Raw genomic sequence first — 26,629 nt, forward strand, 5'->3', positions numbered from 1 at the left:
AACGTGTGGTCCCTCCTTGGAGGAACCCCGTCTGTCATAGCCGGAAGGCTCTATATGGACGTTAAACTTGATTAATAATAATAATAATAATAATATGATACTCATGCATGCAGCACAGAAAGTTCTCTATAAGCAGTGGAGAGGCTTTGCGCCACCAGGATCTTGCATGCTGGTTCCCTTTCCTAAAGAATTGGAAGGTAATAATGAATGGGGTTGTAAGTGGGTGGCTATCTGCCCGACCATGAGATATCCAGATACAGTCTCATGGGATCATGAAGTGGTGTATGAATGTGTGTGGAGCTTGCCATGTCAAGTGGAAGGGTGGAACCGACACAGGTCTGAAGACAGGATTGAGACTACATTAATCATGCCGCTGGCTACAGGAGTTGGATCTGTGAGTGAGCAGAGATGGGCGTCCCAATTTGTATTAGCATTGAAGCATTTTGTTGACGCATTGGAGCGACCGGAGAGGTGGAGTCAGTTGGGGTGGAGGGAGATTAATGATGAAGTACTTGAGGTTGAAAAAACATGAAAAAATGTGAACAGGTATCTTATTCAGGAGGATAAATAAATGTAGCTTTTGTGCATTACTAGACCAAACTTTCAGTTTCAATTTCTGCCCATAGTTTAAAACAGACAAAGGTCAGGATTCAGCAAGCAAACAGATCACAAAAAATAAGAACAAGATAGACAACAATACATGTTTTTCAATTAATAAAGACTTGAAGGAACAAGGTGTAGACTTGCAGTACAATAAGAGTAACATCACTCTGTCGAGAGGGGAGCTGGAGGTCACATGGGTCCAGGTGACAGAACAGCTGAACAGCTGGAAGGCGGAACAGCAGATGCAGGATGAACACCTTAGAGGGAGGATCTCTACCCTAGAACTAGAGGTCAGCAAGCTCCAGAGAGCGCTTAATCAAGCTCAAAAGGCCCTGAAGACCTCTACACCAGCTCAACTGGATCAAAACCTCAGATGGATCAATTTGGGCGATTTGATCCATTGTCATGTGACTGGATTCCCCCTCCTCTGCTTGCCTCCGATATGTGTAGGCTGTGCCGTAACAAAAATTCCTGGATTATGAGATTCAGGATGGGAATTTCCCATTGTCTGAAATCCATAGATCTTTATCCCTATCCCATCCCATTTTGGAGATGGGATAATCCCATATTTTTATATTGTATCCCAATTTTCTCCCATCCCAGACTTGGCAAGGGATGGGAAATTCCCATCTCCCGTCTTTTACAGAAAGCTCATCCTGATTTTAACGGGATAGGATTCCCATCCCATTCCCATCGGGATTATCCCATCCCGGCGGTCAGCCTGAATAGAAGATGCTTTGGATAATGTGACAGTGCTTAGGCACAGCAATTAATGTACTAACTATGGTAGCCAGTCTTACAAGATCCAAAGCATAGAGAGAGGAGAAGGAATTACAGGCATTAGGGAGGTTGGAGATGTAGGCAAGTCAAGGCGACAGAACCCCGCCGCCTACTACACTGCCTTCCTGACTCAGTTCCATCAGTCAGTGCACCCAAGTTATCCGTTCTCTGTGTTGCCTCGACACGTACCTGCCGGTCTCACACCCCTACACACACGGCATAGTTAAGCCACAACGATGAGCAGTCTGACCCAACGCCGGGATTCCACGAATAGAAGTCACTGAGTGAGATACCGTACTCGTCCGCAATGGCCTTGCAGCCATCCCCACTGACAACAGTATGCCACTTCGTGCAATTGGAGGCGGCGCCGGGTTGCGTGGGAGCCGGAGGAGCAGTCCCCGTCGACGTGGTCGTCGCTGACGCTGACGCTGACGCTGTCGTTGTTGGGGTCGAGGTCGAAGCTGGAATTGACGATGAGCTGGATGTACTTGAGTTCGATTGTCCCTGACCGACGCAGAGTTGCTCGTAGCCGTCGCTGGACAATGCGCTCCAGACACCAGTGTCACAGTCTGAACCGATCCAGGGGTTCAGGGTGGTGACGTCCGTGACGGTGATGTTGAAGAGAGTGGGGAACATCGAGCAATTGAACGCTCCTGGAGAGGACTGTTAGTCGGCTTGCTTCACCCTGCGCCGCTGTGTCGTGTTACGTACCCTTGTCAGCGGCTCGCAGCTGGATGTAGCAGTCACAGTCCGATGGCTGAACTGAGCTCGGCGGTATGAGGGTAGTGTTCGGGGTCATACAGTAGTCGTAAGGGAACGTTTCGGTAGCTGCGTTGGTATGGGTTCAGTCGAGAAGTGCAGAGGTCAATATCGAGGAATGCGGAACTCACGTGCAGTATCCCAGAGCCGAATACAGTAGCTATATCCAGACTGGAGAACGCAACTACCTGCAGACAAGCTCGGGTTCCAGCTAATCAGGTCATTGACCGTCACCTCCGCGTTCCATGCCCAGTTCTGACACGAGTTCGCGACATCAACATTAGTGACATTCGCACTAAAGGCATTCTCATATACATAGCAGTTGTCAATGGTCCCAGGTGCGGTGGGATTCAGAGTGGGCGTTGGGACAGGGCTTGCGGTGAACGACGGAGAAGGTGGGGGCTTTGTGAAACTGAATGATGCAGTCGAAACGGGGTACCCGGAGTATGTTGCGATATTGCCAACGGCCTCCACACAGTACGAAGTGTTCAGCCACAAGTTGGTGCAATTGCTGTTGACCTGTGGGTTCAGGAAGTAGAAGTCGCTGAGTGAGATGCCGAACTTGAGGGAGATGGAGGCGCAGTAATCTCCGGATTGAACCTTTTGCCGCACCAGTTAGCATTATGGAGTTTTGACCGAAGGATATGTGACTACTCACTAGATACCATTCGCCGCAATCGGTGTTTGACTGGCCTTGGGCGTTGGTTGGTACGGGGGCTGCAGTAGTCACGCCGTTGCCCTCGGGCACGGTAAGAGTCCCGCTGGGCGAGCTGGATGCAGAGAAGTCAGCCATTGATGTATGAAGGAAGACAGGATGGACAAGCTCACCTAGCACAGAGATACCAGCCCCTCCAAGAAGCCAGATTCGAGCAGCCGGAGTTGATGTTGGGGTTCCAAGCCAGAAGCTGGGCCATCGTGATGTTCAAGCCGCTCACCAGCGAGTCACACGTGTCTTGCATATCCAATTGGTACGTTGTGCAAGTCCTCGGAAGGCAGAGCGACTGGCCCACTACCGGTAAGGAGTCACCGCTGATATCGAGAGCATTCTTCGTGATCAGTCCATACGTGGAGACACTGTTCGCACCGGAGATAGATACGCAGGTGTCGTTGCCCTCGATTACATAGGATGACCCAGTGCACGTTGGCGTTGACGTTGAAACGGTGGTCGCGTTGAGCGCGTACGCCGTGGGAGTGGCATAGGTATAGCCGCTAGCACTGCAGCTCGCGGTCAGGGATGAGAAGTCGGCTGCACCGTCGTCGTTATAGCCAAAGGGTGACGCCAGCTGTATCTGCTGGATGCCTAGCTCACACATAGAGCAGTTCTGAGCTGTGGTGTATTCGGTCTCGTTCATCCAGCCCGCAACCACGACATCGCAGTACTCGCCAGTGGATCTGGTGCAGCGTCAGTCTCGGGGCATTCAGGGGTAGCTTTTCTGCAACTTAGTCCCTACGGGTCAGTCAGGCAGGAGAGGTCCGTGGCGTAGATGAACCGGTCAGTTAAGAAGGTTGCTAGTGTCCAGATCGTTGGCCAAAGAATCTCAGCTGCCATCAACATCACATACCTGGATATGCGATTGTTCCACCCGGAACCACCACATCGGTCGATGCTGTACATGCGGCCAGAATCGAGTTTCGAAGACTGACCAGGTCGCGGCGACACGAACCTCCGCACAGGGTCTCCAATTGACCGCTGTTGAGAATATCGAAACTTGCATATCTATCTCTTGATTAGCATCCAAAAGAAAGAAAAAACGCTCCCAAATCGACTCACGATATGCCGGAATAGCGAGCGAGCCAAGCAGGACACGAAGACACCGTGGTGTTGACGGCTGCGAAACATGGATCGCTCAACCCCATCGTGTCAAAGGAGAAGAAGTAGCCATCAAGCTGTTGGCCCCAGGCGGTGGCGGCAAGAATGGTCACTGCCGGGGAGAGCGAACGAAAGAGGCCCTGAGGCGCCATGTCGACTGACTGACCGTGTTGTCAAACTCCGGGACAGACTGCGGATGGGTTTCCTGGACTCCTTGGGGTGTGGAAGACGTGCCAGGTAGATAAGAAAGCGGCGTCAATCTCACACGCCAGACCAGGCTTCTCCAGAGATGCTATGACCGGAGGACTGTTGTCAAGACCTGTCAGCCCATTCTCCTACACCTTTTACGGAGTCAGCACCCGTCTTCTCAGGTGTCATAAGCGATGTGAACGTTTGAAGAAACGTCATGCTCCAGAAACTCTTGTTACGCAAGCCCCATGCTGCATGTTACCCATAGCTTCAACCTGATCACACCTCAAGGGGAAATTACCTGCCGAATACTCCATAGGGTGGAGTGGGGGGTCGGAGGTCAGCCGCAAATCGCAAATCCTTCAGCTGCAAGTCTGATCAAGAAATAAATACTCCGGAGTAGACAAGGGTCAGTATAGCCCTATCGACTACTGTATACATACTAGTCTTGTGGTGTGCGGAGTAGCATTGCAGGAAAATCCTGCGCCGGAACTCTTTAATCTCTACTATATCGGCTGATGTGTAAGTCAGCATTACTATGCTATACTTTAAGTCCCGATTATCATTGGCTTCGTTTGTGCAAGCCTCAGCCAGTGGCCCCGGATAGCGCGGGTATCCATGAATTAACCTAACCGAGCCTTTCCAACACTTAGTCATCGCGCATCAAGATGTTTTCCACCACCACCACCCCTTTCTTGATTTCTCTGCGTACCACCATGGCAAGGCTGTATGGCAATAGGCTAACTGCATATCTGCAGGGTCAAGTCATTCGTCATATAGTGCGAACCCGGCCAAGAATTGCGCACATGACTTACCTCTGACCACCATGCAGTGGTGCTAGAGTGTGAAGGTGTGTAAGTATAGACCCTTGCAATTAATAACATATTATTCGGCTTTTTTTACAATTGGAGGCTTCGGCGGTAGGACAGCTGGCAGTGGTGAGCGGCCCCCATTTTCATGATGCACCACGGTAATTTCTCCCCAGCTGACGAGGTGCATCCTGTATATCGCCTAGCATCGAAAGCACACAGATGTATAGGGTAGCATTAAAAGAAAGCACCTGATTGGGAAGGATGAGATTCCCTCGGAGAAAGATGGGCTTCACGGACGACACCTGGCGGCCTGGTTCGCGGGGTCAAATACCCCTCGATGGCCTGGATGGCTTTCCTCGTTTCTGAAGACCACTACCCCCCTTCCACGCCATGTCTCCTCGTCTTGGTGGTTCGGCAGCCCTGTGGCAAGCATCCAAGATGTTACTCTATCTTGCCTGGCTCTTGTATTCTCCCAGTTACTCGCTTGCTAAGGGCAGTGACCTCGACACGTCTGGGTCGCTTTTGGACCCCGTTCCTCCCATCGCACTGTCCTTCCTGGAACGACGGTCTCTTTCATCACGGCGGGAGTTAAATGGTTCTCTACTACGTCGCGATGACTACTCTTGCGGCCCCGGCAGTGAGTGTTCTGACTGACGGGCACTGCCTTCTCTGTCTGACTCGCTACTTAGATCCCTGCAGCAATGGAGCATGCTGCGGTGGTAAGTGGAATGAACTCAACTCCTATTGAAAACTCAAAACTGACAATTAGCAGCGAGCGGCTACTGTGGCTATGGCCCTACTTACTGTGGTAGTGGCTGTGTGAGCAATTGCGATGCCACCGCTGAGTGCGGGCAGTACTCGAGCCCAGCAAACAAGACCTGCCCGCTGAACACCTGGTCCGTCTAGTCGCATCTTCATCACGCATGAGGACCTGCTGATAGTGACTTAAAAGCTGCTCACAATATGGATTCTGCGGCACCACCCGGGGTTTGTCTATGTGCCCTTGGACGCTGTCTGTTTCTGACCATGTGTCGTGTAGACTTCTGTGACAGCAAATGCCAATCGAACTGTGTTTTACACCCCTCGCCTCCAAGTGGCTCCCCTACCGACAAGACTCTGTCCAGAGGCAAGTATTCCGCAGAAGTGGTGCTTCCCGTGGTGCTAACCCGACTGGTAGTAATTGGCTACTACGAGGCATGGAGTGCTCGATCCAAATGCCATCAGACGTCGCCTACCGATCTTCCACGTGAGGCTCATCCATATTTTGACAATACACGAGCAAATGTTGACAATAAACTTGCAGTTGATGCCCTGACGCACCTCAATTACGCATTTGCATTCATTGATAGTTCAAGCTTCGAGATCACTACGATGGATGCGGCGACACCGGTGTCACTGTTTGATGATATTGCAGCCCTCAAGATCATCAAGCCAGACTTGCAAATCTTCGTGAGTGTCGGCGGCTGGACCTTCTCCGACAACAACACAGCCACACAACCTGTGTTCGGCAATATTGCGCGCAGCTCATCAAACCGTCAGACATTTGCCAACAACGTTCTCGGCTTCTTGAATCAATATGGCTTTGATGGCGTTGATGTTGACTGGTGAGACAATTTTCTCCCTTCTCTGAATAAGCTATCTCGTGAAGTGCTGACGTTCTGGAAGGGAATACCCGGGTGCCCCTGACAGAGGTGGAAGCAAGGACGATACGGAGAACTACGTTGAGATGCTCAAAACACTCCGCAAGACATTCGACAGCTCAGGTCGGAAGTTGGGCATCACATTCACAGCGCCTTCCTCGTTCTGGTACATGCGCTGGTTCGACTTGCCGGGCTTGCTCAAGTACGCAGACTGGATGAACTTTGTGAGATGATGGTCTTCCCCGCAATGCAGGCCAGCACTGACGCCTTGTAGATGACTTATGACCTCCATGGTGTCTGGGACAGCACGAATCCTATGTAATTCTCCCTTGACAGAATTTTGAACCCACTTTGGGGGCTGACTCAGTACTGCGCAGCGGTTCCATCGTTCAGGGGCACACCAACCTAACAGAGATCAAGCTCGCCTCTGAGCTTCTCTGGAGAGTCAAAGTGCCGCCTTCAAAGGTTGCGATAGGGTTCGGATTCTATGGCCGGGCGTTCACGCTTCAGGACCCCAGCTGCACGACTCCAGGGTGTCCCTTCAGTGGCGGTGCCAACCCTGGCGTCTGCACCGCGACCAGTGGATGTTCGTACCAACTCATTCCCCCCCCTTCCCCCCAGCCCACATTGCAGGGAAAATAGCTAACAGTGACCTAGATCTCGCGTACTATGAAATACAAGACATCCTGTCCAAAAACCCCGATATCAAGGTCATCCACGACCAGGACGCGGCGGTGAAATATTTCTCTTGGGATTCCAACCAGTGGATCTCGTACGACGATATGGACACTTTCAAGCAGAAGGTCGACTGGGCAAACAGCATCGGCTTTTCCGGCTCCTTGATCTGGGCTTCCGATCTGGGTATGCCACCTTAACGACCCCTTACAAATCATCCAAGAGCGGAGGCTGATACCAAGCAGACGACTACACGCTGACGGCCCACAAGGCACTAACGGGCAACGAAAACTTAGGGAAAGCTTTGAACCTCAAGATGGCTCAGGAACAGCAGCCGCTTGTGGACGACCTCAACGATTTCCTTGGACAGAACTGCTACAAGTTCAGGGATGCTGTGGACTTAAATAACCCCCAAGTGTCGAGTTGCTCGCCGGGTGTTAGGGTGGGGTATGACAAAGACGGTTGCAGTGGCAAGGATGTAAGTATATTCTATTGTTATGAATGGCTTCATCGATATAGCTGGAAGGCCGCCGCTAATCCATACCAGGGAGACTGCGGCAAGCCGATATGTTGTCCCAAAGACAGCGGCTTTAAAAACTGTCAATGGCGCGGCTCAGGCGGTGACTGCAATGGTCAATGCCATGCCGGCGAGGTCAACATCACTGGTTCAAGCTGGGGTGGCACGCCCGGTGAGTCCGGCACAAACAGATGCGGTCGAGGTGCAAAGGTCTTCTGCTGTCAAATGGGATTGTTCAATGACCTGACCGATGGCTGCTACTGGACCCCTGGCTAGTGAGTTGTCAAGCCTCTTCAACTGGTGATCCATATTCTAATCGAAACCAGTGGCAACCCCTGCAAAGACAACGAACAGAGTATAGCCCACATGTACGACCGCTGGGGATGGGGCAGTGTCTTCGCCAATGGCAACGACTATTGCTGCCCAAAGAGCAGTCCCATGCCCTTCACAGGTTGTCACTGGGTAGGCCAGGGAGATTGCGCCGATAACACCTGTGATGATACTGAGGTGACTCTTCTTGTCGACAACCGAGGTGACAGCTATTGGGGATGCAACTGTAAGACTCCCCTTCTTTGTCTCAGGGTAGTTGTTGACTTCACCAGGGTATCGAAACAAAGCGCTCTGCTGCAAACCTAACTTAGACGCCCTCGAAACGCTCACTTGCGATGCTGACCTGTGCACCGACGACCCGAGCGGCTGTGATGACGAGGCCGGCTATGAGGATTCGGGCGACGGCTACTTCACCAAGCGCTCCTACGAGGACGGGCGTGGCAACGTAATGTGGAGCTACGATGAACCGTGGCTTGTGGAGAGAGTAGTTCCAGCAACCCCTGGGAGCGCTCGGGCTATGACCCTAAATATTGGCAAACTCTTAAAGACGAGTCTTTACGGAGGCCTTCAGGTGACAAGTAGGCCGTATCCACCGGGAAGAAAGGTCTTCTCCGGTGATGGAGTCTCGACGCTGCCCCTAGTGGGAGCGTATAGGTGAGCTCAACCCCTTCATTTGGACGTATGCGTTGCTGACCGGAAGCTCACACGCACATTTCCCCCTGAATAGCATGTTGAAAGATGTCTGCGATTCGACAGCAGTCCAGTTCGTTAAACTCGCGGACCTTCCGAAGACCGGCTTCAACGCTGAGCACCTACAAGAGGTATGTAAATCTGAACTATGGTCTTCTCTCTAGTAAGAGCAACCGCCGACAATCAATATCAGATCCAAATGATCCCGAGCTTCCTCAAAACCGCGATAACAGGGTCCCTCCCGTCCGGCAACGTGATGAAAGCAGCCAAGTTGGATCCACAGAAGTTGCTCGACGGCTGGAACAAGGCCTACGACGTCACACTACCGCGGATCGGCGCAATCGTCTCAGACGTGAGCGGTTGGACGGCGCCCGTGACTCCTAACGATCGCATCTTCGAGATCATTGGGTCGTACGCGTACCGCACGGGCATGTCCTTCTTGCCGAAGGATATGAATCTTATGAAACGGGACATCCTGCGGCAATTCGCCCCCATGTCTATGACAAACTTCGAAAGCTACCTCGCACAAGCCGCGAATGGCGATGAGGTTGCTGCAAAGAAGATCGCCGGGTCGCTGCAGAAGGTGAGTCTTGAACCTGAATCATGCCCACTCTTTCGACATCCGATGCTGAACCAGCCTAGACGATCGGAATTTTCAACTACCTGAACGACGCCGTCCTACGGGACTGGCTCGACGCGGCTAGAAGGGATCTTGCGAAGGAGATCTCAATCGCTGACCAGTACATGCCCCAGCTCAATGGCATCCTGGCCATCTGGAAAGAATTCGAGGCGGACTTCTACGCCACAGCCGTGACGTTCGCGACCTCGTTTGTGACCACCAGAATTGGGCTGATAAACCAGAAATTCCCACTTGGGGGCACGCTCAGCAATCCTGCAGTGACCAAGTTAGTGTATGAAGCCGCTCAGCTTTCGAAGGCCTCCAGCCAGATCCGCTTCCCTGAATGATAGTTTGGTGGCAAAGGGGCAATGCTATATCCAATCTCTGCGAAACGGGGTTTGGAGGTCCGACCTGTGGAGGGCCAGGCGTAGAAGGGCCCGGATTGAATCCTACACACACATATATATATACTTACGGACTCCAATGTGGGACATGTAATTGGCCGTATCAAATAGAACCTGAATCATCTTACATTAAGCCAGTCATGCAAATTCCTCAGGAGCATATTCCCCCCAATAACTGCTCCTGTATCCTAGCTAGCATCCCATTGTAAAACAAGCAGCCAATTCCATAATTTGATGAAGCCTTTCAGGGCTCCTTTTTTTTTCACTCTGATTGTTGTACAAATCATGTGATTGGGTGTAGTTCTGCGCTTGACCGCGTCTACATCCTGCAGCCTCACCCGGAGAAATCCCCTTCGTCCTCCTCCTCCTCCTCTCTTCTCACCCGAAGAGCTAATCACTTTCATAATCAATGCATCTGAGATCCTACGCCAGACTTGCCACCGCAAATACGTCGCGGCGCAGTTTGAGCCGCTCCCTGGCGCCGCTTCGTTGCAACACATCTACCACTGGCGTCTCTCGGCCTCATCCTCAAGCCCTAATATCCCATCTCCGACAAGTGACAGCGGTACCGGCCCGCAAAATGCATTGGCGGGTAAACCGGCACCTTTGCCCACCCCTCATCATGATCGAGGACTCAATCACCGATGACAAGCTCAAGAAGAACGTTAGCTGGGGCTTTGTCGTGTACCGCTGCACCTACAGCGACGACGGAGCGTGGCAGCAAATGCTCCAGCTCATCCGCGATGGGGTGAAGTCCAGCCTGGAGGCAGAGGGGAGGATGGACCTGCTGCCGCGCCACGAGCTCATCGTCATGGATGACAAGGCCCGATTCGACGGTGCGACGTCGCATGAGATCCGCGATCAATTCCACCGCTGGGTGGCTGACGAGATGATGAATAGGTTGGCCGAGCCGAAGGAACCCGATCGTGAGGCGATGCTGCGGAGCAGACCTGATGACCCCGGCCCGGAGTGGTTCCTCGGCGCACGGTACAACTTCTGTCTCTTTGTCGACAACATCTGTCTGGAGTCACTGGAGAAGATGAGACGGCCTGTTGTCAAGTTGTTATGGAAGCAGTGGGGTCCTCGGGAGCCCAACGAGAGGGAGTATCCCGTGCATCCTGATTGGGAAGATGGCGAGACGGACGAGGAGGAGGAGGACGTTGGCTGGATGTACATGGCTGTCACCGACTATGTTGAGTGGTATGATCTGTTTCACGAGCCGGAGCATTGGTATGATGCGTACTCTAGGCCGCCTTCCATGATCGGCGCAGATACTAGTGAGGAGACCCCGGGCTTCTGGAGGAAGGGGTAGCTGGAGTGATGCAATGCACTGTGTATGGTGGCTTTCTCATCCTGCAGTCCATAGATATGTTTATCCCTCTACATCAACAGTTCAAGAGCCTAGCTTAGGGGGATTCGTGGAGAGTGGTAACCATGATTAGAATCCTGTGAGATACTGTTTCAGTACCCAGGAAAATTTCATCAAGCAAAGCACTCACTCTTTCCCAAGTAATTGTCGGCTACAAACAGCACCTACTCGGTACCTAACTATTACAATGCTACTGTTATGCACTCCTTCGGTCCCGAGTCGCAACGGTGACTTGGTCTAAGGTAGGGAGGCTTGGGCTTCGAACACGACTAAGGTGAAGTAGGGCGCCTATCGAGTACGTATACTCAATATTAGGTTAGCCTATTGACCTGCCAGTATATAACCAAGTAACAATATGTTGAGCACGAAGAACTAAAGCTATCTACATGGTGGTAATGAGCGTCCTTATATCGTCCTCCGTATACCATTCTTTATACCTCAATGGTATATGTATACCATCCCGTATACCATTATACCATATACCTTTTTTCATACCATTCCTTGGCATTATACCTTCCTATAGTTGGTGATGAAGAGGATGAATAAGCTGAATGTACAATAGCGGCGGGAATTTTCGGACACTGGAGCCTGTCGAGTTCGCTCCAGAATGTGTCTCGCACGGTCAGGAAAGTTTTTCAAAGCCTCCTCAGTAACATCGCAACAGCGCAAGCTGTATATCTGGCAATGCTGACAAGCCTGCCTGCAGCCCATTTAGAGCCCCTCCGAAAACAAGTACCGCATCTACGGACGGACGAGAGAAAAGAACCAGGACCCCAGATTTTTCAAGGCATTATGGATCAAGGTTCACGAAAGCGATTGTTTCCATTATTATTATTATTATTATTACTGGCAGAGCAATAGACGAGGTAAAAGGAGAGACAAGCCATTGTTGCGTTGGAACACGCCGCAGAGCGCATACCAGCCATCGAAACTCACAGCACATACTCCACACTGTCATCAAAAGATGCCATGAGATTGCTCTGCAGAGGACCCAGATGCCTACATGGTCTCTGCAACTGGCCGTTTCAGGCCGAGTCGAAAGCGATCTACTCGGGACATCTTCTCCAATACGAGAGTGTCCATCCGCAGTACGCTTTCGCGATAGAGAGTCTGGGATTTCCAATCGTAAGAGCACAGGAGCGCTCGCTGCATACCTCCCTCACTTCCACAGAGCAGCAAAGCCACAGGCGGCCGTACGGCCCGAAACAAAGTCACCGTCAATGTGTTTGTATCGACAAGCGTGAAGAGCTTCAGCTCACCGTACTGGGACTCTCTAGCGTTGCGCACAAATTGCATAACGTCAGCATCAGTGGTTGGATCGATTCCAACACACTCGCCCCCGTTATTCGCATGGCGAGAGAGGTCACTGCCGTATGTACTCCATCTTAACCGGCCAAGATTGCCGCCGAAGATGTTGGTCTCAATGGTGCCAATGTCTAGATAACCTTCGAAGCCAAATAGCCAGGGTTGCGCTGCCCATGTTTTACCCACGTAGAGTGAGCGGAGAAGATATGGTGAAAGCAAGATGACCAAAATAGAGAATCCCATGAATAACCACCCAACCACTGTGACCACGGCCAAGGACCCACCTTGAGACTTGGATACGACCAGCACGAAGGCTCCGAAAGCGAACCAGGCTGGAACGCCACGAAGGGCCACCCTGGCAACCGATCGTTTGACAGTGTTCCGTAACAACAGGTTAACTAATGCGAAAGACTTCCATCGGATCGGAGCGCCAAAGGCGCCGCTAAGGATCACAGTGTCGCCCTCCCCGATGCCTACGACTTGGCAGAGAGGATCAATGTCCCACAGGTGACGGTCCCAGAAATCTTCGATGGTATACCAGGGTTGGTCCATGTGCCTGGGCAGAGTGCATATTAGACGTTCAAGCAATTGGTTGCTATCATTGGCCAGAGAGAGTCGACAGAAGGCTTGAAAGGCCGTATCAGTCTCATTTACTTTTGGCCTGCGTCTTAGAAGTCCCATCAGTGCGTAGGACATATCGCCGTCGTACCATGTATTGGTGTGACGCTTTGGCAGACATTGCAGGGCAACGGAAACAAGCTCCAATGAGCTCAAAATTATGGACCCTTCATAGTGGTCAACTAACTGCCTCGAGGTAGGGGCATCTTCCCAGGCTTCGGCCGCGAAGTTGCGTTTCCATGTGGTCCAAGGATTGTTCAAATCGCCACCGCGGGTGTAGATTGAAATTGGATGGTTAGCCGGGCTGAGAAGAACCTCAGGAAAGGTCCACATCCGACTGGCCCAGTGTCTGAGCATCGTCCTTGTGTCTGCTCCTGAATACCTGTCAGACGTTGGAGGACCTATGATCACCACCAAGGAATGCGCTCCACGGACGACGTCGCTGATCCGGTAAATGTCTTCTGCTTGCTCATCTTCATCTGGCATACAGCTGCACGCGATCCAGTAAGCGCGCACGCGAGCTCTTCGCGCTGCGGCTTCGGCAATGCGATGAAGTTCTTCCATATCTTCAAAAGAATTGTGACTGAATTGTTCGGCGGTATAAGCCACAAAAAGATATTCCATGTTCGGTTCAGTTGCATGTGCTTCTTCCCAATCGCTGACCCTTTCGACGCTGATCCCCGTTTCTCCCCTCAGAACGCACAAGTATCTGGGTCGAAGCGGTCGGTCCGATAGGGGATTTTCTTCTCGACGGTGGACGGACGCGAGACTAGCCCCTGATGGCGGGTATTCGCAAGGATTGCTGGGAACTTTAGAGTAACCCCAGTAATGATATTTGAATTGCTCGTAGCGGCCGTTGTTTCTCACTTCGCCACCCAGATCTGACGGAATAAACAACTATGCAATATTAGGAACATATTCTATATTGCAGACCCAAGTTAGGGGAAGTACAAACCAGAAGAAAAATGGCAAGGCACGCTGGGAGCCATTTGATGAAAACATTGTGCCACGATGCATGCTTATTATTCTCTAGCATATCTCCCAGAACCCAATGCACAACGCGGAGTATAGCAGGTGTGATGTTTCGAATGTCTGTTCTAGCCCACGTAGAGTTGGCGGGACTGTACAAGATATCCTCAGTCGCTTGCACAACAAGTTCGGCCAATCGTCCATCAGTTGCCCTGAGGTGACGATCATCTTCGGGCCCTATCCAAACCCGTCCAAGGCAGTCCTTGTGCCGAAATCGGCCTGAAGGTCTGTACTTTCTTCCGGGTTCAAGGTACAGATGTGAATCGCCCCATCTCGACTGCCTTTCATAGTCGAAGATGCTCAGGTATACTTGCAGGTAAGTTGGATTCTTATAACACTTAGCATCATAAAGCGTGAGACTGAATTTCTGAGATTGATAAATTCACCTTAGCAACGCTGGTAACTGCTCCTTCATCAAAATGTGTATTCCGGTCGCCCTGAAACAATACATGAGTCAATATCAGCATGCAGAACCGGCTGATTGTGTAACCAGGAGAGTGTCCTAACCAGCGACGACCTTTGGATTCCGTCGCCAGGATCGTATTGAGAACCTGAAACCTCATTGCGTTCTGTAATGGGAGGACCGCCTCGTCCAATGCTCCTATCGGAAACAGGAAGACGCTCGCTTTCGATATTAACGTGGACATCTTGAGGACTGTTATGAGAGTGAGACAGATTCTGCTGGACTGCTGACATGTCACTGCTTCCCAGCGGTGTCTGAGAGATATTCTGGTAAGCAGAAACTCGGCGACATAAACATCAAGGGGCAAAGGGCATGAATTACTGTGTTGAGATCCATTGTTTGTGAATTTGCACGATTCTGCAAGGAAACTAGAAGACGTCGGGGATACAAGACGTTACTCAATTCCTCTCTGCAAAGCTTCTCTCTTTACGACTGGTTTTCTCGATCCCACGAAGATATATCGTTCTGACTCGGAGAGTGTGAAAGCTAGACGCCACGACCACGACGGCCAGCCTCGTATTTATAACGTATTCTATAAGCGAGCTGGCCACCTAGAATACTGTTACAGCACAGCCTAGAGATCACTGACAAGGCTGACGAAGGGAGGTCTAGTCATGTGGCCATGCTGGATGGTCTACGGTCGATCCCCACGATCCAGGTCTACGATCCACTTCCATGATCCAGTCATGATCCACCGGATAGGTATTTCCGGGCAGAACTCAGCATGTATATAAGACGCTCCTTAACCATGGGGATTAGGACCCCGTAGTCAACTCAAATAGCAATCTTGATAGCAACATTGCTAGTAACGGCCTATTCATCTATCTCTTGCCCTTGCTTTCTGTCTTCAAGATAAACCCAACGAGCCTCCGCCGAAGAAGTCTTAGGCCTGTCACGCAGTGGCTCCTAGGGAGCATTCTAGGAGCCAAACCGCTGCGCCACTGGCAAAAGACTAGGATACGAAGCCAACCGGCTTCGTACTGCTCCCGCTTGTATAGCTTCTTGCCACGCCGTCACAAGGCCCGCCGTTACAAATACCCCTACGAAATGCAATATTCTGGACCTTATATCTTATCATCTATATAATATCCCAGCTTCTAATGCTGAAGTTAGATTATAATAAGTATAACTGCCTATAGGTCAAGTTTAAAGTAAATCATAAATATCTTGCTTTTTAAATACCTATATTTTTAATTTTTTATTTTTATGCCAAGATTACACTGTATTATATGTTATTATGGTAACTAGCCTAGTGAATGAGTTAAAATTGATTAGACTTGTTAACCCAACCCGCACCCAACCTGCACCCAACCTGCAAGAGGGTTGGGTTGGGTTATAATTCGGGCAACCCGCTGCAGGTTAAGCTGAATCTTAACCCAACCTGCAAAACCCAATTTGATTATATAATGAACAATCATTTCTAACTTAGGTTAGCTTTTTATCTAAATAAGTAGTGATCTTCAAAAAGCAAGTTGTATCATCTAATAACCTTTAACCACAGTTAGAAATATTTAGCATCTTGGCACCAAGACTTGGGTTTGCAGGTTGGGTCAGCCTCATGTCCAACCCAACCTGAACCCGCGCGGGTTGGGTTAGCACCCCCCCCTCAACCCAACCCAACCCGCAAAAATAACAACTGTGGGGTATTCTAGGTGGCCAGCTCACTTAAATCAATTCAATGACCATGACCGCCAGCCTCGTGAATACGAACATAATGACCAATAGACTGAGAATGATGTCGCACAAAGCACAGGGGTAACTGCTCTCTTGCACTTATACAGTCCTGGTCAGGACAATGATTGGCATCTGTGAGCTGCTGATCGCCTGGAGGTGTGTCTCAAAGTTTGGGTGGCAGAGCCTCATCCCCATTGACAACAACAAACCTTGGAAGTTACCCCTATCGTCGCCTTGTGCAACCATGAATCGACCATTCGGGGGCACAGAACATTACTTTCACGGCATCTCGCAGGAAACCATACCAGATTGAGGTTCAGCTGGCTATCAAACTTTTGAAGCCCTTGTATGGACTTACTCTCTGTCTCAAACATGGATCAGCCTTGCGGATTGCCCAACATTTTTCGCCCGGTTTGTACTCAAGAAACTCAAATTCGAAATCTGAGTATGGAAATTTCTAGTCCCCGCATTTCTCTTTTCCATTGTCTATTTAGGTCAATTTCAGCCAGAGAAAGCAGTACTGAAGATATTACTCCTTCTGCAAATCACTTCCTTTGAACGGTCGGTCTTGCAGCGCGCTTTTATTCTGACAATGGATAGTACAGAAACAATATTACGAGCGTTCAACGTGATCACTGTGGTTGCGTTGGGCGTCTTCCTCATTTCTTCGTGCCTAATCCGGAAGCCGAGGAACAACCCAAAGATGGTTCCGTTTAAATCTCTTTTCTGTTCAATTGTGAGCAATACAATGTAGGTGATCCAAATCTGCAGAAGATGTACTATAGGTCTTGCAGACTTAGGGAAGTTACTGTGCACTAAGACTTGACTTCCATAGAGCGCAAGGTTTTGTTGTTGGCTTCGACTTCGGCTCGCGCGGCGCGTCCTATGCCTCGTGTATACTCAAATCTATTCTCCAGCTTGTCGGAACCATCCTGACGTTCTATGTGTTCTACCGGATCATCCAAAATTACACCGCTCAAGCTGCCGATGGAAGCAAGAAATTTAATGCCTTTGCAACCGTTCATCAAGGCATTCTGGGCATCCTGTCAGCAATCTCTGTTGTAGAAGTTCTTCTCGATATTATCTCGTCAGTTCCGTCTGCCAACCGTTTCAGTCATTTCAGTCATCTTTTTGGTTACCATGGAGCCTCCACTGCGAGATCCATCCTTTACTTGTTGGCGTCTCTAGAGATAGTTTGTGTGACTTCCTTGGTTGTCAAACTTGGAGCTTCAAGATCCAGGCTCAGGGTAAACTACCTATTCCGTGAGGGCAAATTTGTCTTTCAATTTGCTGACTGAGAAGTGTAACAGACTGGAGCCATGTTCTTCATCGTCGGCGGCTTCATCTTTTTCGTTTTCAACTTATCCACTGCCATTAGCACCATTAGAGCCCTCCGACGGGCCGCCAACCTAATGTTTGACGTTGAAAGAACCAGAACCAGACATGTGCTTTTGATCATCAATGCTATTTGCACAATAGGGGTGTATGCTGCACTTATTGGCTGCTGCATGCAGTGGCATAGAGTTGGTGTTGACGCCCAGGCAGTCTCAGGCCAGCAGCTCTTTGCTTTGCAACCGGCCGAACACCAACAGTCTGTTAGCAATGACCAGACGAACCATCCTGTCTCATACCACCAGCTGCATCAGCCAACAACGGTGTAGCTCTAAGAACAGAAGTTGGTGATGTCCTAGATGCCGCAAATTGCCTTTCTATCCTAGCGGGCACAGAGACAGTAGGAGGCCGACCAACAGATTGCTCATTCCGAAGGCTCGAGGTTGCAGACATGTCACTCAGTGTACGTGATCCTTGGCACAGTTCAATGAACTTTTTCTTTGAGTATCCAGTCTAAGGATTGTCTTTACATTTCAGAATGCTATATGAAGCCTCTTTTCTTTCTGGCTGCTCTGGCCAGCTTTTGGAAAACTGCTTATATCCAGCACTGATGTATAATTTGCCTAACTTTCTTTTCTTTCCTCTTTGCTGCATTGTGGTGCTTGTGCTGTTTTTCTTCTAGCGGTCGTTGCTTGTCGATCTTGGTTATGGACCCTGTCCAGGATAGTTTGATGGTGAATGGAGAAATTCTTCAGGAATAATAGTACAGCGTCGAAAGCTTTCCTGGAGAGATATTACATGCTAGGAGACAATATGTAGCCATATGAAAGATTCTGTGTCGTCTCCAAGATTAAGGGTTTTCTGCTGGCATGCCTGTACTCTCTCTACTGCCTTCCTCTAGTACCGAGACTTGAAGTACCATTTCAATGTCTTCAAAAAATAAATTAATTAAAAATAGAATAAAATGAAAATAAATTTTGAGACATTCCAAACTGCATCGTCCATCTGAAAAGATATGTCTTGTCTTCTAAGATAACAAATAGACTGTACGGGTCATGACCGACGCTACTGAATATGAACGGGGATGGAGCTTGTCGAAACCGCTGTACTAGGGACAATGGCGCCACAAAACAGACGAGAGTTACCTTTGGAGAGCGGTTTGAACCAACTAACCATCTGAAAGAGTCTAGTCCCTATGCTTTAGCTGTGGCGGTTCCGGCCTTGGGTCGGAAATCCATGCACGACCATGTGAGCAACTGACGGTGATATTTCTCGCACAGACAGTGAAACCATGAGCCTCAATATACGTACTTATCAGGATGCGTACTCGGTGTAGAGACCGTCCCTACATCGTTGAGCAAACAATTCCGCCGCTGGAATATCATACCACATACTCTTATTTCCATCCGTGATATCGAGCGCTCCGAACGAGCGCACATAGAACGTCAACTTTCAGGTCATGCAGGCTAGACGAAGGATTGTGAAATATCGAAGACATGTTGGGAAGCTTAGGGCGTTTACAGGTATTGTGTTGTTTGCCTTACACTAGACGCACCAGCCCAGATACGGACAGGGGGTGGAGAAGGAGTTTTGTCCTCATTCCCGTCCACGCAAGGCAATCTCAGCCTTGCGGCTCAGCTCGTATTTTCCTCCGTTTTCTATTGGGGTTGCTGGGGGCCGCGTGGTGCATTCACCGCCATTTCGAATTGTCCTCATTCCTGTCGACGCAAGGCAACCTCAGCCTTGCGGCTCAGCTCGCATTTTCCCCCGTTTTCTGTTGGGGTCGCTGGGGGCCGCAAGGTAGTCGAGATCAAAACATACGATGTTTTTATCCCTTCCCAACTACGGAGTAAGGAGAAGATGCAGGTTTTTCTTGGCAGCTCTCTGATAGTCATAATTGCTGCACCGTCACTTCTTTATCTTAATAGACCAGTATAACCTGGTTGCAGAAGTACAGACAAGTTGCGTTTCGAAAGTGATCCTGTCAGGTAAGCATTCGATGAGCTTGAGTTTAAAGGATGTTAAGGAATATCAGCCTCTCCCCAAAGGCAGAGTGCGCGTACTTATCTGTAGACTGATCAGCGATAATTGAGCCTTGACGAAAGTACTAACTGGTCGACATATTCAGGTTCAACTGATCTGTGAGAACGGTCTACTGGTTGCTAAATTTTACGAAGTATTCTGATGGAAGCTCGCTCAGTATGGTTACCTCTCTTCAGTTTTATTATATCCACGAGTATCTAACTCATCAAGAATCTTCCTCGGGAACGGCACGGAGGAGGCTACGTCCCACGTGGAGGGGCACATAGCTCTCAGCGCCCAGAGACCACTTCTTTCAGAAACGATTATATAACCCACGAAAGGTCTCAGGATTATTCCATTTCCATAGCTCGAAGGGATGGTCGTCATGGAGGTGGCTATGTTCCTGGTCGTGGGCAAATTTCTGGCAAAGCGCCATCACAGTGTGACACTAACCACAAGGCTGGTTAGTTGGTCATTAGTTAGACGGTATTGCTCAGCTTAGCGGCCAGCTAAAAGCAGTCGCACGTGTGATGGTGTCAAATCATGTTTACGCGGTTTTCAAAGTGTATTGGATGATAGTCCGTTGCGAATGGCGAGCTTCTTTTCCGAAGAAGACTCTGGGACTGAGTTGCATGTTATAATCAGCCTGATTAGATCATCCGTGACAGACACCAATGTTCCCTCCAGTTCAAATTGGCGCAGGCATGATGTGGTATATATACGTGGCATCTCAAGAGTGATTGTACGGGTTTTGGGAACTGCTGCGGTGGTTGGCTTTCATATCATCCTCATCATCTCTGACACATCCTTCGTCCGATACCTTCCTCTTCGTGCTGAGCCCCATGTCCACCCTAGCCGGACCCTGCGCACAATAACCGTCATCATAAAAACACAGATTGAAACTCCAACAACAACAACCCAAAATATCCAGAAGTCAGTCGCCATGCGGAGTTCCGGCGGTGACGAATTCGTGTCCAGGCCGAAGAACTGAGAACCGAACATAGTCTGTGGTTGCCCCAAACCCAAGACGATTAATTATCGATTCGATATAGATTTTGCAGAGATGCAGAAGCCAAGGAAAACGATAGACGTACGGCAACAGTCGCGATAGGCAAGAAGAGCAGAGTAACGGTCGATACCGTCTCCATCCTTAGGCTATCCTGCAGCATGAGTTTGCTGTCTCTTTGGACGACAAGGTTAAATGCCTGATACTCATCAGTCACTGGTTTCGTTTCAACACAGAATATACTCACAAGGTTTATAACGTGGCTTATTCTCTTGTCCAAACTTGCGATCCTCAAATTAGTAGATTGGAATAGGCCACGGTTATGTTTCAGCATATTCTTCGTCATCCAGTAAGGCTGAAATAACTGGTGGCGTTGCTCCCCAGGTGCAGGAGATGAAGCAGGAGCAGGGCTGAAGTACTGCTCATGTTGGAGAGCAAGGTCTGCATGAGTAAGGTCAATGGCGTCGAATCCCTCCTTGAGGTACACACAATGCTTGGCAAGATTATGGAGCCCTGTGAAATCAAACGCCCTGTCCTCTTCTGATCGTCTAGTATTTGATGCGGTGTCTGTTGCAGAATTTAGAATATCCTGTGAGCGTGATCAGCCTGCGGTCAGTGCAAATGAAATGCAAATAACGCCTCGGAAAAAGCCTATACACTACGGCTGTCGGATCACTCGCCTTTTCAACTCCTCTGAAGGCATCCGCCAAATTCCAAACCTGGGCATCCATTTGCTTGAACAGCTCGTTGAGCACGACAACCCACAATTGAAACGGATTGTCAACCACCTGTTTCCAGGTGTCATGATGGGCCTCCCTTTGGAAACGCTCCACAAGCGTATGCGGAGCCCCGAAACAAATCAACGTCACCGAATTAGGGTGAGAGGTGGCGGTCCTGCCATCGGTCGGTGGGGGCCGTTTGGTCGACATGGGACCCCAGCGCATATAAAAGGCGCTACGCAGCCATGAGAAATTTGACTGGCTCTGAGGGGTTTCGTTCTCAGGGTGTCTGTCAATAATCCTATAGGCTGTGGATGAATGATCCAGGTCGCTGTTGTTGTTGTCATTCGTGACCTGCTCAATGAGGATATGTTTGCAGAGGACGTGAAACCACGATGCTATAGGGGACGAGTTAGGACACCTGATCCATTTGATTATTGCGCATGGATAGTTCAATGTCAATGATGAGATCGGTGTGTGGGAAGATACAGTAATAGCCCTCTTGAGATATGTGTGATCCGCTGCCTTGAGCTACGTGGTGTAGCCGCTCGGTGATAAAGAATGGAGGAATGGCGTAGTGGTCGAAAAGGGGCCGGAGATTTTCACTGAACTCCGGTAGATCTAGAGGTAAGAATCTGCGACTGGCAGTGTTAGCCAAGAAGTTCAAGTGAGTCCTTGACAAGGACGACTAGTCTTGCATTATGCGAAGTTGAGGTTGAAATCCATGAATGAGCGCGGAGATGGGGGACTTCTTGGGGATTCGAGCGACGCCGTTGGTCTCTAGATAGTATATCCGTCTTAGCCCGAGCCTGAAGGGTACTAGAAGAGGGAGCTTGCAGACGTGGAAGCCAATCCAGATGAGCGATAAATTGTTCATCATGCGGCTTCGAAGCCGTATCGGAGCCGAAAAAAGCAGCGTATGGGGTTTCATCGTGTGCAAAGAACGCCATTCGGATGAAAAGGCAACGTAATGCCACAAATCCCACTGTGTCATCCGGTATTAGTACAGCCAAATAAGTTATGGAAGAGGTGGAAACAACTTACCTGGGATTCAGACTGCAATTTTCCGCGGTGGACAAGCGGGGGGCTGAGTTCCTGAACAGGCAACGTGGTGAGCAGGAATCCACGACAGATGATACTTCTCTCGGAATATTCAATAAGCGGAGGCACAGATAATAGTGGACGCCGCCATTGTAAAGTGAATTTTACCTCCTTTCTCAATGACACCTTATTAATTTCCAAGTATCCATGAAAAGTGCCCACCTAGACTCGCCACATGTCACGCCCTATCGCGCGACTGCTTTAGCGCGGAGGGCACCCCGAATTGACCATTGACCATGCTTAAGCCACATGCCGAGGTCAGCAGTTGGGTGGGTTACTACCAACGAATCCTTACTGTTGTATGTTTTTACGCTTTTCTACGCTATGACAACTGGCTAGGCTGACCGCTTGTCCTGGAAATTCCCTTCCCATCCCACCTGGGATGGGAATTATGAGGTTACATGACTGGGAACTGAAGATATCTTGCACACTGATCTGCATACCATCTGTAGCTCTTCGAGCTACGTCCTGTCTCTGCGCCTGCACATAGATGTTGCCTGTAGCTAGCCCACCTTAGAGTGGATTATCCGACCCGCAAAACTCGACTTGAAACCCGCCTCGACCCACAGCGAGTTGAGTTGAGGCATGATTTTGAAAACCCGCGCGGGTTGCGGGGTTTCAAGGGCCAACTCGGTGCGGTTCGAAGGCCTCGATCGGGTCGAGTCGAGGCGGATTTTGTGGGGTCGAGGCAACCCGCAGTCACATTGTATCCTCTCATACAGTGAAATTTCAAGTTCATCACATTGTTGTATCCCTAGCATGTATCTCACGTGACTACCTAATAGTCTTAGCCGGCGATACCTGCCGAAGAGGGTAGAGAATACATCTATGGTTGACCTTACAAACTTGGTAGCATGTCGCAGTTCCGTCGAGGAATTGAAAAAGAATTCGTCAAGAGTTCTTTTTAGATAAGTTGTCTAGACTCACCTGCCTCTGGGTAGTTGGGTAGTCCCATGGTGTAACCGGGGCAGTATCCGGTTCTACCTCCATTGACTTAATCATCTTCTTGATTTCCTGAACACCAGCAGGACAGACGAGGGGGGGGATCCTATCGCGTGACAATGGATCATTTTGATCCATCTGGATTCTTGATCCATCTATAGTCATGATCCACCAGATAGGTATTTCCGGGCAGAACTCAGCATGTATATAAGACGCTCCTTAACCATGGGGATTAGGACCCCGTGGTCAACTCAAATAGCAATCAGGATAGCAACATTGCTAGTAACGGCCTACTCATCTATCTCTTTCCCTTGTTTTCTGTCTTCAAGATAAACCCAACGAGCCTCCGCCTAGCAGTCTTAGGCCTGCCGTTACAAGAACATTGTTTTGCAAATATGTCGCAGCATCTTCACTGAGTTCTGCCGCCAATGCTGCCATTGATTAATGTACATTCGAAAATATTATAATGTATTGTAGCGCGCAGGAGAACGAAAAAATGAGTTATGGTTTCTCACTGCTAGGAAGCAGAAGACGAAAACTACATGTCAGCCGAATATTACCACTATAACCTAGTGGTATGCCAAGAAGCCTATGAGCCTAGTCAGCACGCGCCGATCCAGGCATCTCGAAAGTCATAGTCCCTGCAATAAAGGAATTCCACTGTCTATACCCGAGACTGCCTATTTTCCTTTATTATATCCTTTCATATTTTCATGAAAGATCTCGGGATCGTTAAACAAAGAAATATTCGGAAGGTCTTAACCCCTAAGTCCATGAGATAAATAGTCCGTTAGTTAGGTAGATTCGAATAATCAGAGCTTTCATCATCATACCTTCGGATTACGAGGTTGGCGCAGTCTGACAAGATCTCATTCTGATTAAAAGCCAGTTCAGAATGAGAATTGCAGTCCAGGAAACAGGGTCTGTCATAGCCGGAAGGCTCTATATGGACGTTAAACTTGATTAACTAATGATAATAATAATAATATTGAAAGCTATGCGAAAGTGGCAGAACCATTAACATGACTATTGAAAAAGGACATCAAGTTTGAATGGACAAAAGAACAACAGCAAGCATTCGACAAGCTCAAGGAACTTGTTACCACTGATCCGATAATGCAGCAACATAACCCAGACAAAGGGATTTAGGGTTTTTCTACATGGTGGTAATGAGTGTCCTTATATATCCAATCCTCCGTATACTGTTCATATACTCTCTTGGAGTATATTCAGAGTATATCCAATCACAATGCTGATCCCCATATACTCTCTGTATACTCGGAAGAGTATATTTGGAGTATACGGTCACGTGACCTAGAGTCGGTATAATATCCTTCCGGTGGTCCTGTGACTACAGATAGTCTTATCTCTTGCTTTGTGGAGTATCTTCCGTCATGCAGGGCTGTGTTGGACAGCACCTAGTCCGTTGGTTCATAACACATGTTTACGTACCAAATGATCCTCCAGGTGACGACGACCGGTTCATGGACCATGAATGTAGCCTTTAAAATACACTGTCTTTCAAAATGCTTATATTAGACCCGATGCCACAAGGAGAGGAAAGCTAGATCCCGAAGGGGCGTGTAAAAAGCAGCAGATTTTGGACAGATGTCCCCAAACGAATACCCGCACGGCGTCAATTCAAACAAACGGCTTTAGATCATGACTGTTGCCCTCGCAAATCGAGTATATAAAAACAATTCCCGCGGATTGACCCCATGACCCGAGAGAGATTGAACGACAGACGTTGGTAAATTCTGTCAGACATTCACAGCTTTTGGTGGTTGGCATCCCTTTTTTTCTGCCCTTTCGATCTCTCAGTCCCTTACAATTCATCCAGAAAGAAAGAGTACGAATCAAAAGCGTAACTTGAACGGGATGTGTCAATACAACGCTTTAAGTACCTCAAGCCATTTCGAGTGTCAATCGTTTGGGACTACTTCCCAATGTTTCAACTTCTTCTTCCGCAGCCGAGGGAAGGCGACAGTGCTCCACAACGCAGGTTCGGAACTCATTCCACGAGCGAACAACATTATGGCATAGTGCGCAGACACGAGGAGGAGGCTCTTCATGTCGGCTTTGATCTATTTCTTGAAAGTGCGGCGTCCGTCCGTGCTTCGTCTGAAAATGCCAGACGACCGTATCGCGTCTGTGTGAGATCGGTTTGTGTGCGATGGCATCAGGACAATGAGGTTCAGTGCAGTAATAGTTAAACCGAAAAATATGTTTCTCGTCCAAATGCCGCATAAGATTACCCCGAGTTTGGTACGTTCTATATTCCCCAGCGGGACATAGCCGACAACGGAATTTGCGGAATTTGTACTGGGGAATAGGTACACTCGAAGGCCAGCGTGGAATCTCCGGTCCCGAAGTGGTCTCTTTAATCTTGTCATCGATAAACTCCATCCAGTTGCTCAGAATCGGTCGTGCCTCCAACAGTTGTTCTTGGTCGCATCCTCCAAAGAACCAGAGCGATTGAAGGGTTCTCTGAACCCGGCTTAAGTCGATTTCAAGATCAAGTCCAGCATAGGCACGATCCGGTATGCGAATGACACGTTCAAAAGGAACGGGCTTGAGGGGTTCGACCAAGAGGGAAGGTGGGCCTGTGACGGCCTCATCTGTGGACATTCCACCCCCAACGATGCCCTCGGTCTGTTTCTTTTCGTTGAAGCCAGTAGCGACAGTGACGCTCTGGCCGGCTGCCACCACGGGCAGAGCCGTCCTCAAGCGGCTGTTGGAACGCTCGCCTTTCTGCGACAGGGAGCGGCTTCGAGCGTATTCAACCGGGGCAGCGACGCTAGTACCCGCCAAGCCGGCTCCAGCCATGTGCTTTCTACGCTGGGACTGGCTGCGATAGTCATCCTCATCGGGCCGTACGGCGCTGAAGGCGCGGCCACGAGAACGGGAGCGAGAGCGGCTTCGACGCTCACCCTTGTCGGATTTGTTTCGTATCGCAGCAACTGCACCGGCCACAACGGCCACATCCAAGCCTAGATCAACACCCTTCTCCAGAAGGAGCTTGACCACTGCCTCATGGCCGTAGTATGCTGCCCATGATAGAGGAGTTCGGCCATCCTCATCCTTGGAGTCTGGATCAACACCCTTTTCCAGCAGGAGCTGGACCACTGCCCCTTGGCCATGTGATGCTGCCCATGATAGAGGGGTCCGACCAGTGTTATCCTTGGAGTTTGGATCAACACCCTTCTCCAGCAGGAGCTGGG

The 26,629-nt window shown here is 49.6% G+C and overlaps 7 protein-coding genes across 7 annotated transcripts; 3 read left to right on the forward strand and 4 right to left on the reverse strand.

The window, feature by feature from the left end:
- Positions 1-1,581: 1,581 nt before the first annotated feature.
- Positions 1,582-4,104, reverse strand: VTN00DRAFT_3362 (uncharacterized protein; the record flags this gene model as incomplete). Its single annotated transcript, XM_069429671.1, has 8 exons — positions 1,582-2,036; positions 2,095-2,211; positions 2,331-2,742; positions 2,801-2,912; positions 2,971-3,534; positions 3,594-3,651; positions 3,705-3,859; positions 3,914-4,104. 8 exons carry the CDS (start codon positions 4,102-4,104, stop codon positions 1,582-1,584), a joined length of 2,064 nt encoding a protein of 687 aa, XP_069282892.1.
- Positions 4,105-5,343: 1,239 nt separating this feature from the next.
- VTN00DRAFT_3363 (uncharacterized protein) lies at positions 5,344-9,771 on the forward strand (the record flags this gene model as incomplete). Its single annotated transcript, XM_069429672.1, has 17 exons — positions 5,344-5,590; positions 5,643-5,672; positions 5,726-5,849; positions 5,906-5,940; positions 5,993-6,199; positions 6,257-6,557; positions 6,619-6,817; positions 6,868-6,911; positions 6,971-7,179; positions 7,251-7,454; positions 7,514-7,746; positions 7,816-8,060; positions 8,112-8,341; positions 8,388-8,769; positions 8,843-8,936; positions 8,999-9,388; positions 9,448-9,771. The coding sequence occupies 17 exons, from the start codon at positions 5,344-5,346 to the stop codon at positions 9,769-9,771; spliced, it is 3,498 nt and encodes a 1,165-aa protein (XP_069282893.1).
- A 679-nt stretch (positions 9,772-10,450) lies between these two features.
- Positions 10,451-11,140, forward strand: VTN00DRAFT_3364 (uncharacterized protein; the record flags this gene model as incomplete). The annotated part of the gene is made up of 1 exon (XM_069429673.1): positions 10,451-11,140. One exon carries the CDS (start codon positions 10,451-10,453, stop codon positions 11,138-11,140), a length of 690 nt encoding a protein of 229 aa, XP_069282894.1.
- Positions 11,141-12,196: 1,056 nt separating this feature from the next.
- VTN00DRAFT_3365 (uncharacterized protein) lies at positions 12,197-14,845 on the reverse strand (the record flags this gene model as incomplete). Its single annotated transcript, XM_069429674.1, has 4 exons — positions 12,197-14,017; positions 14,076-14,477; positions 14,536-14,586; positions 14,657-14,845. 4 exons carry the CDS (start codon positions 14,843-14,845, stop codon positions 12,197-12,199), a joined length of 2,463 nt encoding a protein of 820 aa, XP_069282895.1.
- Positions 14,846-16,989: 2,144 nt separating this feature from the next.
- On the forward strand, positions 16,990-19,927 carry VTN00DRAFT_3366 (uncharacterized protein; the record flags this gene model as incomplete). The annotated part of the gene is made up of 8 exons (XM_069429675.1): positions 16,990-17,036; positions 17,122-17,533; positions 17,597-17,769; positions 17,828-17,877; positions 19,595-19,606; positions 19,747-19,759; positions 19,810-19,817; positions 19,872-19,927. 8 exons carry the CDS (start codon positions 16,990-16,992, stop codon positions 19,925-19,927), a joined length of 771 nt encoding a protein of 256 aa, XP_069282896.1.
- Positions 19,928-20,370: 443 nt separating this feature from the next.
- On the reverse strand, positions 20,371-23,053 carry VTN00DRAFT_3367 (uncharacterized protein; the record flags this gene model as incomplete). The annotated part of the gene is made up of 10 exons (XM_069429676.1): positions 20,371-20,502; positions 20,559-20,645; positions 20,735-20,845; positions 20,894-21,235; positions 21,327-21,763; positions 21,855-22,000; positions 22,064-22,350; positions 22,410-22,460; positions 22,910-22,927; positions 22,979-23,053. The coding sequence occupies 10 exons, from the start codon at positions 23,051-23,053 to the stop codon at positions 20,371-20,373; spliced, it is 1,686 nt and encodes a 561-aa protein (XP_069282897.1).
- A 2,260-nt stretch (positions 23,054-25,313) lies between these two features.
- VTN00DRAFT_3368 (uncharacterized protein) lies at positions 25,314-26,612 on the reverse strand (the record flags this gene model as incomplete). The annotated part of the gene is made up of 1 exon (XM_069429677.1): positions 25,314-26,612. A coding segment is annotated over one exon (1,299 nt), but the record flags the coding sequence as incomplete, so codon positions are not given.
- Between the last annotated feature and the right edge of the window lie 17 nt (positions 26,613-26,629).

The sequence above is a fragment of the Thermoascus crustaceus genome (genome assembly GCF_041956765.1).
Source record: "Thermoascus crustaceus strain CBS 181.67 unplaced genomic scaffold VTN00scaffold_14, whole genome shotgun sequence".
NCBI classification, from domain to species: Eukaryota; Fungi; Ascomycota; class Eurotiomycetes; order Eurotiales; family Thermoascaceae; genus Thermoascus; species Thermoascus crustaceus.